An 11950-nucleotide genomic window follows, 5' to 3' on the forward strand; every position below is an offset into this window, starting at 1 on the left:
GCGCTGCCGCCTCTCCTCTCAATGTTACTTATTCAAGAAAGAAGCGAGCAGAGGGGAATTTGACTAAAGACCCCTGTCGTTCTCAGAGCTGAAGGCACCCACCGGGGCACTTCTGTCCTCATCGTCTGCCCGGGTCGCACAGATGGGGTTCATTCGAGCCCATCTCAACTTCGAGGGAGTATCCCTTTCTGGATCGGCTCTAGCCCAGGCCCTCACCCCTCTTCCCAGCCCCGCCCGTCCCCAGGCCGGCAGTTCGGGTCACCGGCCATGCCCCTTGGCCCGTCTCCGCAGAGGTCACGGAGCGCAGGCGCCTGCCGGCCTAAACGGACGGGGCTATTTTTCAAGGCGGAAGAATACTAAAGTTTCAAGATTGGCAACTTTTTCAAGGAGAAAGTCCCTGCTTTGGACCCATTGGGTTTCTTCTAGTAAAATTTGTGCCGGGTACTCGTGTGCGATTAGTTCGTTCGCCGTCCGGGAAGGGGGTGGGGCAGGTCCGTCCGGTCGGCTTAGGAGAACTGGCCTCGCCGGACCTTTGACCGCGCCGGACCTCTGGCCGCGCCGGACCCCTGGCCGCTGAGGGCTCGGCCGCTTCCGGTCTCCCGGGCGAGGGGCGCCGGGGTCACGCAGCGCCTCCCGGGCAGGAAGGGACTTGGCTTCTCTCTCCTGTTCCGGGACAGAGCTTGGACCCCTGCGACCGCTCCGAACCCTGTGGTCCCTGACGGCCCCCGAGCTGGTGTTCCTCGACAGCCAGCGCGGCTGAGTCACCGGCGGGCTCGGGCGGGGCCGCACTCGGGCACGTGGCGGCGCTCCCTGCCCGCCATCTCCCGACCTCTGGCCTGCCGCACCCCCCACCCCAGGGTGGAAAAGTCCCGGGAGAGAGCGGCCAGAGATAAGAGAGGGAGGAGGGGCGAAATGCCAGACTAGCGGGGCGGGGGTGGGGGGCCACCGGGTAGGGATCCTGGAGTGGGGGCTGGGAGGTACGCCGCGGGGCAGGTGGGGCGGGGGAACGGGACTCCCGAGTGCGGAGAGGAGCCGAGGTGCCCCATGACCCCAGCCGATCGGCTGGCCGGGACTGCAGCAGAACTCGAGGCAGAGACCATACTCGGCGAGGAGTTACTGAGTGCAGAGGCACACTACCTTGCAGTGCTGCAAGCGGACCGCCGGACCGACCCCAGGCGTTCAGACGCGCACAGAGGGCCAGCCCTCCTCCCGTGCATTCATTTTTTGTTTCACTCCTGATTCAATACTATTCATTGACGGGCTGGGTCCGCGTGTTGAAGGCCCACAGTCGGTGGGGAAAGGGGCTTCTGACCGACAGTCTGGATTCTGGGCGACAAGTGCTGTCCCAGTGCTGTCAGTCGGGCGCCGCGCTAGCTCACAGGACCTGTCTAAATTCGTCTCCCGGCCCCCTAACACCCTCCTAGCTGTCCGGGAGAGAGTAGGATGAGGTGGCGCTGAGAATGGCCGTTATGAGGACCCTGAGAGGTGAGACCCTCTCGACTTCTGGGTGGAGGGTTCAGTTTTAGACCTCAGAACTTGCCCACAATCCCTAGTCCCTTCCCCCACTGAGGGCAGAGGCCCGCCCAGGCCCAGGGAGCTGAGCATGTGTGGATGTCAATCCTGCAGCCCCTCTTCCAGGCCCCCTCCCCAGCCCTGCAGGGCTCAGATTACCCCTGGCCTTTCCTAAAGGGCACTCATTCCTCTTCAACCTTTGCAAAAGGGGAATATAATCCCAGGGAGGAGGGAGAGACCCCACCACCACCCAGTCTGAAGCCCCTCCCCTGCTCCTCCCAAAAGGTAGAATTAAAAGTAGGGACTTTTATTGGGGGACAGAGATAAAGTAGGGGAATAATTGTTGACTTTTGGTAAGGGGATAGGTACCCAGGGCCAGAGGCTTCTGCTTTAGGCTGTAGTGGGCACTTGGCTACCAGCCCAGTGTGGAGGGGGGGAGGATGGAGAGAAAGAGGCGGGGCTGACTGGGGACAGGGTGGCCACGGGGATAAATGCCCAGCCTGAGAGGGGGTGAGCTGACACTGTCCCAGCTGCCACCTAGACTCGGAGCTCCATCCAAACCCCCAGCGAAGACATCCCAGGTCTGGTGAATCTTCCATCCCCAGAGGGTAGAGGTGGTAAAGGGTGCTTGTGGTGCTGGGTTGGAGAAAGGGGGACAGTTTCAGCTTTTTTCCTCCTGAGGCTGGGGGTGCTTGAAGAAGACTGGTGGGGCTGGAACCATCAGGATGGACAAACTCTGAGAGCACCCAAGGATCTAGGGAAAGGAGGCTGTGAGGAGAGGCTGCAGGATTGGATGAGAAGGGTAGGAGCTGGAACCTTGTAGGGAATTGGGAACCTATGAAGATTTGGGAACAAGAAAATGAAAACCAGAAAGGATTTGAGGGCTAGGAAACCATGGAGACCAGACTGCTTGATAAGAAAGGTGGAAGGAGAAGGCATAAGTGCAACTTTGAGGGCAGGTGGGGGGCCTGGGGAGTGGTGGAATCTGAAGAATTATAAAGGAGAGGCCCCTGGATTCTCAGGATGGGATGGTGGAATAGGAGCTGTTCTGAGTGGGGGAGGGGGCTGTGCCTGCCTCTTTGGTCTGTGACCTTTTTGTGGGGTATTTTTAGCTCCAGCACCTGCCTTCTTGGAGTAGGGAAGACTCTTAAAGGGCAAGGGATTTCTGGTTCCTTAAGGGATCAACTGTCCACACTCACACCTCTTGTTCTGCAGACATGGCCATGCAGAAAATCTTTGCCCGGGAGATCCTGGACTCCAGGGGCAATCCCACAGTGGAGGTGGACCTGCACACGGCCAAGGGTAACACAGGCCCCATTGAATTAGTTTGCCTCATAAGACCCCAACCCCATCTGGTCTTTGCCCCCAATTCTGTGCCACATCCTCTCCTTTCTCTGGGGTCCCCTTCCCCATACTTCCCAGTCCCTCTTCCAACCTGGCTCCAGAGCTGGGAGCTGGGAGAAGCAGAAGTTTCTCTCTACAATGTCTCCTGTCTTTGGTTTCAGAGAGGATACCTCAGCCCTTTGTGGGTGGGTGGGACTCTGTGTGATCTTCCAATTCCTCCTGCCTCAGGCCGATTCCGGGCAGCTGTGCCCAGTGGGGCTTCCACTGGTATCTATGAAGCTCTGGAACTAAGAGATGGAGACAAAGCTCGCTACCTGGGGAAAGGTGAGGAGAGACCAATGCAGGAGTGTGTGTGGGTGGGGTTTTAGGACTTGGGAACTCAAGGGGTAGAGGACTAGGACCCAAAGCTCTTGTGGAGCTGGGGTCCACAGGAAGAGACCTGATTGATTCAGAGATCCGAATCTCTTCTGGCCTCTAGGAGTCCTGAAGGCTGTAGAACACATCAACAAGACTCTAGGCCCCGCCCTGCTGGAAAAGGCAAGTGGAGTAGTCTGCTCACCCACCTCCTCCCCCTTCCCCTGCCATCTCATCCCAGACAACCCCTCTTCTCCAAAATTTTCACTTATCCTTCCTCCGGAACATGCCCTGACTCTTGAGAAATGTGACCTCTGCTCCCCTCTCCTCAAACCTGCCTTTCCAGAAACTAAGCGTTGTGGATCAAGAAAAAGTTGACAAATTTATGATTGAGCTGGATGGGACGGAGAATAAGTGTGAGTGAAGGGCTCGAAGTGGGGAGGGGTGCAGAGAGGTCACAGGAGTGACGTCTGGCTAGGGTTGTTTTTGTGTCCCACATTTTGGGGCACACTGTAGCTGGATGGATTTGTATTCATTCCACAGGCATTTCCTATGCCTGCCCTCTACCAAGCCTGGGCCCGTCTGTGTACACAGACATGCAGCGGACACATTCCCCCAGGGTGGGGGCTCCTCAGGCGACTGAGGAGAGGTCTGTTAACAAACTCTTAATGCCCAGTGGTTTGGAGCTCTGGATTCTTTCTGAGGTGATGGGAGGAGATATCCCATTCAAGGAGATAGCCGCTACCCTGCAGGAGAACCTCTCACCCTTTCTTTCCGCTTGCCTCCTTGCAGCCAAGTTTGGGGCCAATGCCATCCTGGGTGTGTCCTTGGCTGTGTGTAAAGCTGGAGCAGCTGAGAAAGGGGTGCCACTATACCGACACATCGCAGATCTTGCCGGGAACCCTGACCTTGTACTTCCAGTGCCTGTGAGTGCCGCTGCCCCTGCCAGATTTCACCTTGACAGAGCTACCCCTACCCAGTGAGGATGCTTAAGCAGTCCTTGGAAAATCCACCTTTTAGACTAGCTCCAAAGAAGTGGTTTCCTGAAATTGAATCTCTCCTGCTGTGGTCCAGCCTCCTTCCTCTTTTCCACAATCTAAATCTGCCCTTAAACTTCTCTGTGCATCCTTTCCTGATCACGTAACCTGGTTCCTTCACATTCCAATCCTAGGTTCAATAACTCCAACCTCATTCCACTCCTGCACTCCATCCCCCAAATCAGATTGAGAGCTTCTTCATGGCAAGGATCTTGGCACTTCTTTGTATCTGTTTGAGTCCTTTTTAAACCAATGTTCTCTTAATGAAAATCTTCTGAATTTAATCTCAATAATACTGTTACTATTTATTGTTACTTACTAGGAAGATTGTATAAGAGCATGGACTCTAGAGATAGACTGTTAGGTTTGAATCCTGGCTCTGCCTGTTTACTAGCTGTGTGATCTTAGGCAAGTTCTTTAACTTCTCTATGCCTCAGTTTCCTCATCTGTAAAGTAGTACTCAATTAATAGAGGTATTTAATAATGAAAAGAGCTAATATATGTAAAGCACTTACAACAGTGCCTGGCATGTAGTAAATGTTATAAAAGTGTTAGCTATATATACTAGGCACATGCTAAGAACTTTACATTCAATTTCTCTAATTTTCAGCCAAAGATCCTACAGGGAAGTAGTTGCTATCCCATTTTACAAAAGTGAGGAAAGAGGCTCTGAGGAGTGAAATTACTCATCCCAGACCACTCAGCCAGTAAGTAGGGAAGCTAGAATTCCACCTCAGCCTCCTATACCATCCCCTTCTTAGGCCTTCAATGTGATCAACGGGGGCTCCCATGCTGGAAATAAGCTGGCCATGCAGGAGTTCATGATTCTGCCTGTGGGAGCCAGCTCCTTCAAGGAAGCCATGCGTATTGGTGCTGAGGTCTATCACCACCTCAAGGGGGTCATCAAGGCCAAGTATGGGAAAGACGCCACCAATGTGGGTGATGAGGGTGGCTTTGCACCTAACATCCTGGAGAACAATGAAGGTCAGTGCTGAGTACCGTGGGGGACAGACCCCTTGGGTCCCCACAAGGAAAGGGGAGGCTGCAAACAGGTGCCACTGGAGTCTCAGGTCTTCTCTTGCTCCTCTCGCAGCCCTGGAGCTGCTGAAGACGGCCATCCAGGCGGCGGGTTATCCAGACAAGGTAGTGATTGGCATGGATGTAGCGGCCTCTGAGTTCTATCGCAATGGGAAATACGATCTTGACTTCAAGTCACCTGATGATCCTGCACGGCACATCACTGGGGAGAAGCTTGGGGAACTGTACAAAAGCTTTATCAAGAACTATCCTGGTGAGATTCCCCGGTGTCACAGTGTTCCTGCCCAAGTCATCTATAACTGCCTAACACACTGATTTCAGTGACCTGCTTTGCCACTGACTTGGGTCCTTCTAATTCTGTAGCCCTATTATAATCCCCAGCCAAGCTCTTCTGACCTATCACCCATCCATGAGGCCTCTTCTGAGCTCTAAGTCCGTCTCTGCTCCCAACCAGTGGTTTCCATCGAGGACCCCTTTGACCAGGATGACTGGGCCACTTGGACCTCGTTCCTCTCGGGGGTGGACATCCAGATCGTGGGTGATGACCTCACAGTCACCAACCCTAAGAGGATTGCCCAAGCTGTTGAGAAGAAGGCCTGCAACTGCTTGCTGCTGAAGGTCAACCAGATCGGCTCGGTGACTGAGTCCATCCAGGCGTGAGTATCTCCTAACCCTGGGCTCACTAGAGCCTCCCTCTGTCCCAGCTCTTGCCCACTAACTTCAAGTCTGTCTTTCCATTGGCACCTGATCCACCCATACTTTCTTTTGACCTGATCCCAGAAACTTTGCCACTGTGCCCCCCATTCCCAGCCTGTGCCATGCTTCTCTCCCAGATTCTGCTGTTCTTCCCACCAGCATCTCAAGAGCCAAATGCATGATCAGACATCTCCTCTTATCTCCTACTTCCCAAATAACTTAGTCCCTGCCTTCTGGGCAAAGTGCCCATTAACCAAAACAGAAGGAAAAAGCCCTACTCAACCCCAGGCTTTCCCAATGAGGATGTCCCACAAGGCCTCATCAGATGTCCTCTCTACCCAGCTGCAAACTGGCTCAGTCTAATGGATGGGGAGTGATGGTGAGCCACCGCTCTGGGGAGACTGAGGACACATTCATCGCTGACCTCGTGGTGGGGCTCTGTACAGGACAGGTATTACAGCTTCCCTCTACTGAGTGTCTGACCAAATTTTCATGGAATCCCCTGCCTCCTGCCCCTGAATTGAATGCCACCAGAGGCTGCTCCCTTGGGGCCAGGTCCAACCCCTCTTCTAGCCTCACCCAACCCTCCAAATCCCTCTTCCCTCCTCAGATCAAGACTGGTGCCCCCTGCCGCTCAGAACGTCTGGCCAAGTACAATCAACTCATGAGGTACTACGGGTAAAGTGGGCCTGGGCATTGGGGAGCTGAATGTTACTAGGTTGGAAGGCAGCAGCTGACTATGTCTACATTTTAGGATTGAGGAGGCTCTTGGGGACAAGGCTGTCTTTGCTGGACGCAAGTTCCGTAACCCGAAGGCCAAGTGAGAAGCTGGAGGCCCTGGGGCCCCACTGGACAGAGTCAGGTCTTCAAGCCCTTCTTCTTGAAATAAACACTGCTGGCAACCAAGATGGTGGTGTGTTCCTTTGTGGGAGGGAGGGAGGGAGAGAGGAAGGGGATACTGCTGTCAAGACTGGGAAAGACAGGAGGTGAAGAGATGGGGGCAGGAAGGGAAGGCAGACAGATGTGTCACCTGATGGGACAAAAAGGAGGTGAGACTCAGAGAAGCTTAGTGGATCTAGAACACGGAAGTTAACATTTTGGAAGGAGGTTGGGGGAAGCAGATGCCATATGTGAAATGAAGCTGAAGAGATGCTGATGGAATAAGGAACCAGCTCCAGGAGAAGGGGAGCTAGGTGGGGGACTGAGGGTCCTGCCATCACCATGAGGGGGAAGCTGGCTACAGAGATAAAGTAAATGGTCTGCAGAGTGCACTATGGAGTGCAGGTCACGATTCCGGTGAGTGGTTCGTAAGGATGAGAGTGATGAGAGCAGCTATCACTTCTACAGAGCTAACAAAGATCTGGAACTGTTCTAAATATTTTACATATATTGACCTGTGCAATCTTTTTGTTTGAGTCAGGGTCTTTGTCACCCAGGCTGGAGTGCAGTGGCATGATCACAGCTCACCCCAGCCTTCAATTCCTGGACTCAAGCAATTCTCCTGTATCAGCCTCCCGAGTAGCTGGGACTATAGGGACACACTGCCATGCCTAATTTTTTTTTTTTTAAGTTGGACTCTCACTCTGTCACCCAGGCTAGAGTACAGTGACAAGCTCACGGCCATCACAGCCTCAACCTGCGGGGCTCAGGAGATCCTTCTGCCTCAGCTTTCCAAGTAGCTGGAACTACGGGTGCATGCCACCACGCTCAGCTAGGTTTTTTATTGATTGTAGAGATGAGGTCTTGCCAGGTTGCTCAGGCTGGTCTTGAACCCCTAGGCTCAGACAATCCTCTCACTTCCACCTCCCAAAGTGCTGGGATTACAGGCATGAGCTACCACGCCCAGCTTAATTTTTTTATTTTTTGTAAAGCCAAGGTCTCAGGTATCACCCAGGCTGGTCTTGAACTCCTGGGCTCAAGCAGTCCTCCCACCATCACCTTCCAAGATGCTGAGATTACAGTCATGAGCCACTGCACCTCATGAGATAGTTACCATAATTATCCCCATATTACAGGTGAGGAAATTGAGGGACAAAAGGTTAAATACTTTACCCAAAGTAATAGAGCAACTGGCAGAGCCAGGAGCCAAGCCAGGTCACATGGCTCCAGCAAGTATGCTCTTAAAATACCATATCTGGCCGGGCTTGGTGGCTCAGCCTGTAATCCCAGCACTTTGGGAGGCCGAGGTGAGTGGACTGCCTGCGTCTGCGGGTTCGAGACCCACCTGGGCAAGTTGGTGAGACCTCGTCTCTACAATAAATAAAAAACTAGCCAGGTGTGGTAGCACGCGCCTGTAGTTCCGGCTACTCGGAAGGTTGAGGCGGAAGGATTGCTGGAGCCCAGCAGGTCGAGGCTGCGATGGCTGGGAGTGTGCCACTGCACTCCAGTCTGGGTGACAGAGTGAGACTCCAACTCAAAAAACAAAAACAAAAACAAAAACAAAAACATACCATATCTTATAAATCTGATAGTGCCAATAACTGGCCATCTTTGACCCACACAAACAATTTTATGATGTTCAACCTAAAATTATTCACCTTTTCACCAGTGGCTCCAGGACCCAGCCTTCTGTGAACACACAAACTAGGACATTGGGTTGAACAGTGTTTACTGAATGTAAAGGAACCCCAGCCCCAAGGGGAAGAAAATTTCAAGAAGAATGGGAAATAATACAGATTAAATACCCACCTGCGCATTCACACTCTCTTTCACACAGACATACACATACCACATACATATCCAAACTCCAACAGTGACAAATCAAACACCTGCTTCCCCTCAGGCTGAGTGACAGCTGGAAGGAGATGGTTCAGAGGTGGGGCTCCAGGATGGGATCTAATAGCAGCAGCCTTGTCCTTCCGTATCCTCTGCCCTGCCTCAGGGATCAAAGGGAGCTGGGTGGAGTGCCTAGGAGGTAGGTGGCAACTCTTCCCCACTCTGCCGCAGACGCTTCTTGGCTCGGATTTCATTCATGGCCTCTTCGATGGAGCGTGTGTCCCTCTTGTTGGCCACAGGCACTGAGGGCAGAGGGGAGGGTTGGGAGGGTCTCTGCTCCCCTTCCCCCCACGTTCTATGCTCTTCTCCCCAGCCACCCTCCAGCCCCCACTGTGGTCTCACCACAGCCATAGGTCTTGTTGGCCTGTAGCATGTGGGCTGCATCCTTAGCTGCTCTCTTGCCGATGAGGTGGCTGTACTTGTCCTTGTAGTCACTGGCAGGGTTCACGACCACTGGTCCCTGCTGGGCTGCCTCTTCCTCCTGCCGCTGGGCCAGCTCCTAGGGGTAAAGAGGTAGGGTACTGGTGCTCAACTCCCAGGTGGTGGGCTTCAGGGTTCCAGGGACTGCCAAGCACAGCTCACCTTCAGCTTTCGTTTCTCCTCAGCTTTCTGGGGGTCCCATTCTTCTCCACGGCGGTAGGAGTCCAGCTCTTCATCTGAGGGTGCAAACTCCTGAAAAAGAAGGGAACAATGGGGTTGGGGCTGATATAAATGTTTACTCTCATGCCTTTCCCTGGTAGGTGCAGGGAAGGCAGGCTGAAAAGGGTAGAGGAGAGAGTAAGGAACTCAGGCCTTCTACCTTTTTGAAGATCATGACATAGCGACACTCATCATCTTCCCCAAAGGAGAAGGATGTCAGGCCAGCCACCTCCACCACGTCGTGTCTGCAAAGAGTATGATGAGCCATAAGATGATCTAGCACCCTCTTCTTGAGGAGCCCCCTCACTGGCCTGTTCATGCCCCTGGCCACCCATTTCCTGCCTCCTGCAGCCCGGAGATACTCACAGTATGCTCCTCTCTATCTTGTTCATTGGCTGAAACTTTTTCTTGATCTGCCCACTGTCTTGGATGAAATCTGACACCTCTTTCTCCATCTTAGGAGTGGGGAAAGGAGGAAGATATGAGACAATGGCTCCACCCAAATATCCCTCTCCCCAACTTGGCCAAAGGCCCTTCTACGCTTCTCCAGCATCCGCCCCAGCCTCCACGCCACTGGCTTTCAGCCTTCACATCTCTCTTGACACATTTTCAGCAAAACTGAGTCCTCAACCTTCCAATTCTAACTTATTGGAAATTGGAAGTCCTTCCTGAGGCTGCCTTTGGTCTCTCCAGTTGTTCTCACCCTTTTACGAAACTCCACTTTCTGTTGTTTTTCTTGCTCTTGTAGTTTCTTCAGGCGGGCAGCCTGCTCTGGGGGTGAGAAATGGCAGCATGAGGCCAGGGCTAGAAGCATGGGGAGGGTTTATAAAGCTTCTGAAGTATGCTGTCCACTGGGAGGTGTCAGGCTGGGAAGGTAGGATTACTGTTTATTCACCAAGCATTTATTAACTATGAAATAGTTCCCCTTATCTTTGGGGGATACATTCCAAGATCCCCAACAGATGCCTGAAACTGTAGATAGTACTGTACCCTAGATATGCTCTTTCCTATACATATGTGCCTGTGATAAAGTCTAGTTTAGCTGGACGTGGTGGCCCACACCTGTAATCTCAGCACTTTGGGAGGTGGAGGCAAAAGGATTCCCTGAGTACACAGGTTCGAGACCAGCCTGAGTAACTTGCCAAGGCCTCGTCTCTACAATAAATCAAAAAATTAGCCAGGTGTAGTGGCACTCATCTGTAGTTCCAGCTACTTGGAAGGTTGAGGTAAAGGCTCGCCTGAGCTTAGCAGGTCGAGGCTATAGTGGCCATGAGTGTGCCACTGCACTTCAGCCTGGGCAACAGAGTAAGACCCTAACTCAAAAAAAGAGCTTAATTTATAAATTAGGCACAGTAAGAGAGTAATAACAACAATAATAAAATAGAACAATTGTAACAATCCTACTGAGGCTAGGGATGGTAGCTTATGCCTGTAAACCCAGTATTTTGGGAAGCTGAGGAGAATCGCTTGACTCAGGAGTTCAATACCAGCCTGGGCAATATAGTGAGACCTCATCTCTACAAAAAAATTAAAAAATTAGCCACGCATGGTGGCGTGCGCCTGTAATGCCAGCTACTTGGGAGGCTGAGGTGGGAGGATTGCCTGAGCCCTCAATTCCCTGAAGCTATGGTGAGCTGCAATCGTGCCCCTGCAATTCCGTCTGGGTGATAGAGTGAGACCTTGACTCAAATAATAATAATAATAATAATAATAATAATAACAACAACAACAACAACAATAAACTGTAATAAAAGTTTGTGACTGTGGTCTCTCTTTGCTTTTTAAAATTATTTTTATTTAAGTCGGAGTGTCTGTCACACAAGCTAGAGTGCAGTGGCACGCACTGCAGTCTCAACCTCATGGGCTTAGACAATCCTTTCACCTCAGTCTCCTGAATAGCCAGGACTACAGGTGTGCGCCACCATGCCTGGCACATTTTTTTAATTTTTATTTTTTGTAGAGATGAGTTCTTGCTGTGTTGCCCAGGGTAGTCTCAAACTCCTGAGCTCCGGTAATCCTTCCACCTTGGTCTCCCAAAGTGTTGGGATTATAGGTGTGAGCCACTGCACCCAGCCTTTTTTTTTTTTTAATTTTATGATATGGGGTTTCACTCTGTTGCCCAAGTTGGAGTACAGTGGCATGACTGTAGCTCACTGTAGCCTCAAACTTCTGAGTTCAAGCTAGCCTCCCACCTCAGCCTCCCATCTAAGCCTTCTGAGTAGTTGGGATTATAGTCATGTGACTATGCCTGAATATTTAAAAAAAATTTTTTGAGTCAGAGTCTTACTCTGGAGTGCAATGGCACAATCACAGCTCACCTCAGTCTCAATCTCCTGGGTTCAGACGATCTGTCTGCCTCAGTCTCCCAAGTAGCTGGGACTAGAGGCATGTGTCACCACATCTGGCTAATTTTTTGATATTTTGTAGAGACGAAGTCTTGCTATGTTGCCTAGACTGGTCTCAAACTGCTGAGTTCAAATAATACTCTCGCCTTGACCTCACTAAGTGCTGGGATTATAGCCTAAGCCTTTTTTTTTTTTTTTTTTTTTTTTTAG

The 11950-nt window shown here is 51.9% G+C and overlaps 2 protein-coding genes across 5 annotated transcripts in view; one reads left to right on the forward strand and one right to left on the reverse strand.

Moving 5' to 3' along the window:
* The window catches only part of ENO3 (enolase 3), an 8022-nt gene extending 1135 nt beyond the window's left edge, over positions 1-6887 (forward strand). Inside the window, exons 1-12 of one of the 4 annotated variants that reach the window (XM_008065928.2) lie at positions 1989-2093; positions 2728-2814; positions 3085-3180; positions 3335-3393; positions 3557-3626; positions 4003-4136; positions 5009-5231; positions 5341-5538; positions 5740-5941; positions 6324-6432; positions 6592-6650; positions 6736-6887. In XM_008065928.2, the coding sequence (XP_008064119.1) occupies positions 2730-2814; positions 3085-3180; positions 3335-3393; positions 3557-3626; positions 4003-4136; positions 5009-5231; positions 5341-5538; positions 5740-5941; positions 6324-6432; positions 6592-6650; positions 6736-6805 (1305 nt within the window). In that variant the 5' untranslated portion in view covers positions 1989-2093; positions 2728-2729 and the 3' untranslated portion in view covers positions 6806-6887. Of the gene's footprint in view, positions 1-1988; positions 2137-2727; positions 2815-3084; positions 3181-3334; positions 3394-3556; positions 3627-4002; positions 4137-5008; positions 5232-5340; positions 5539-5739; positions 5942-6323; positions 6433-6591; positions 6651-6735 lie in introns of those variants that run through there. The other 3 variants (XM_008065927.2, XM_021716475.1, XM_008065929.2) reach the window with 3 other exon arrangements.
* Positions 6888-8572: 1685 nt separating this feature from the next.
* SPAG7 (sperm associated antigen 7) overlaps positions 8573-11950 on the reverse strand; it is a 7263-nt gene continuing 3885 nt past the window's right edge. Inside the window, exons 2-7 of the mRNA XM_008065930.1 lie at positions 10099-10166; positions 9762-9850; positions 9556-9640; positions 9339-9428; positions 9099-9255; positions 8573-8998 (exon numbers count right to left, since the gene is read on the reverse strand). Of these exons, the coding sequence (XP_008064121.1) occupies positions 8889-8998; positions 9099-9255; positions 9339-9428; positions 9556-9640; positions 9762-9850; positions 10099-10166 (599 nt within the window). The 3' untranslated portion in view covers positions 8573-8888. The remainder of the gene's footprint in view (positions 8999-9098; positions 9256-9338; positions 9429-9555; positions 9641-9761; positions 9851-10098; positions 10167-11950) is intronic.

This window comes from Carlito syrichta, unplaced genomic scaffold, assembly GCF_000164805.1.
Source record: "Carlito syrichta isolate Samal-C Ts95f unplaced genomic scaffold, Tarsius_syrichta-2.0.1 Scaffold308820, whole genome shotgun sequence".
Taxonomy (NCBI): Eukaryota; Metazoa; Chordata; class Mammalia; order Primates; family Tarsiidae; genus Carlito; species Carlito syrichta.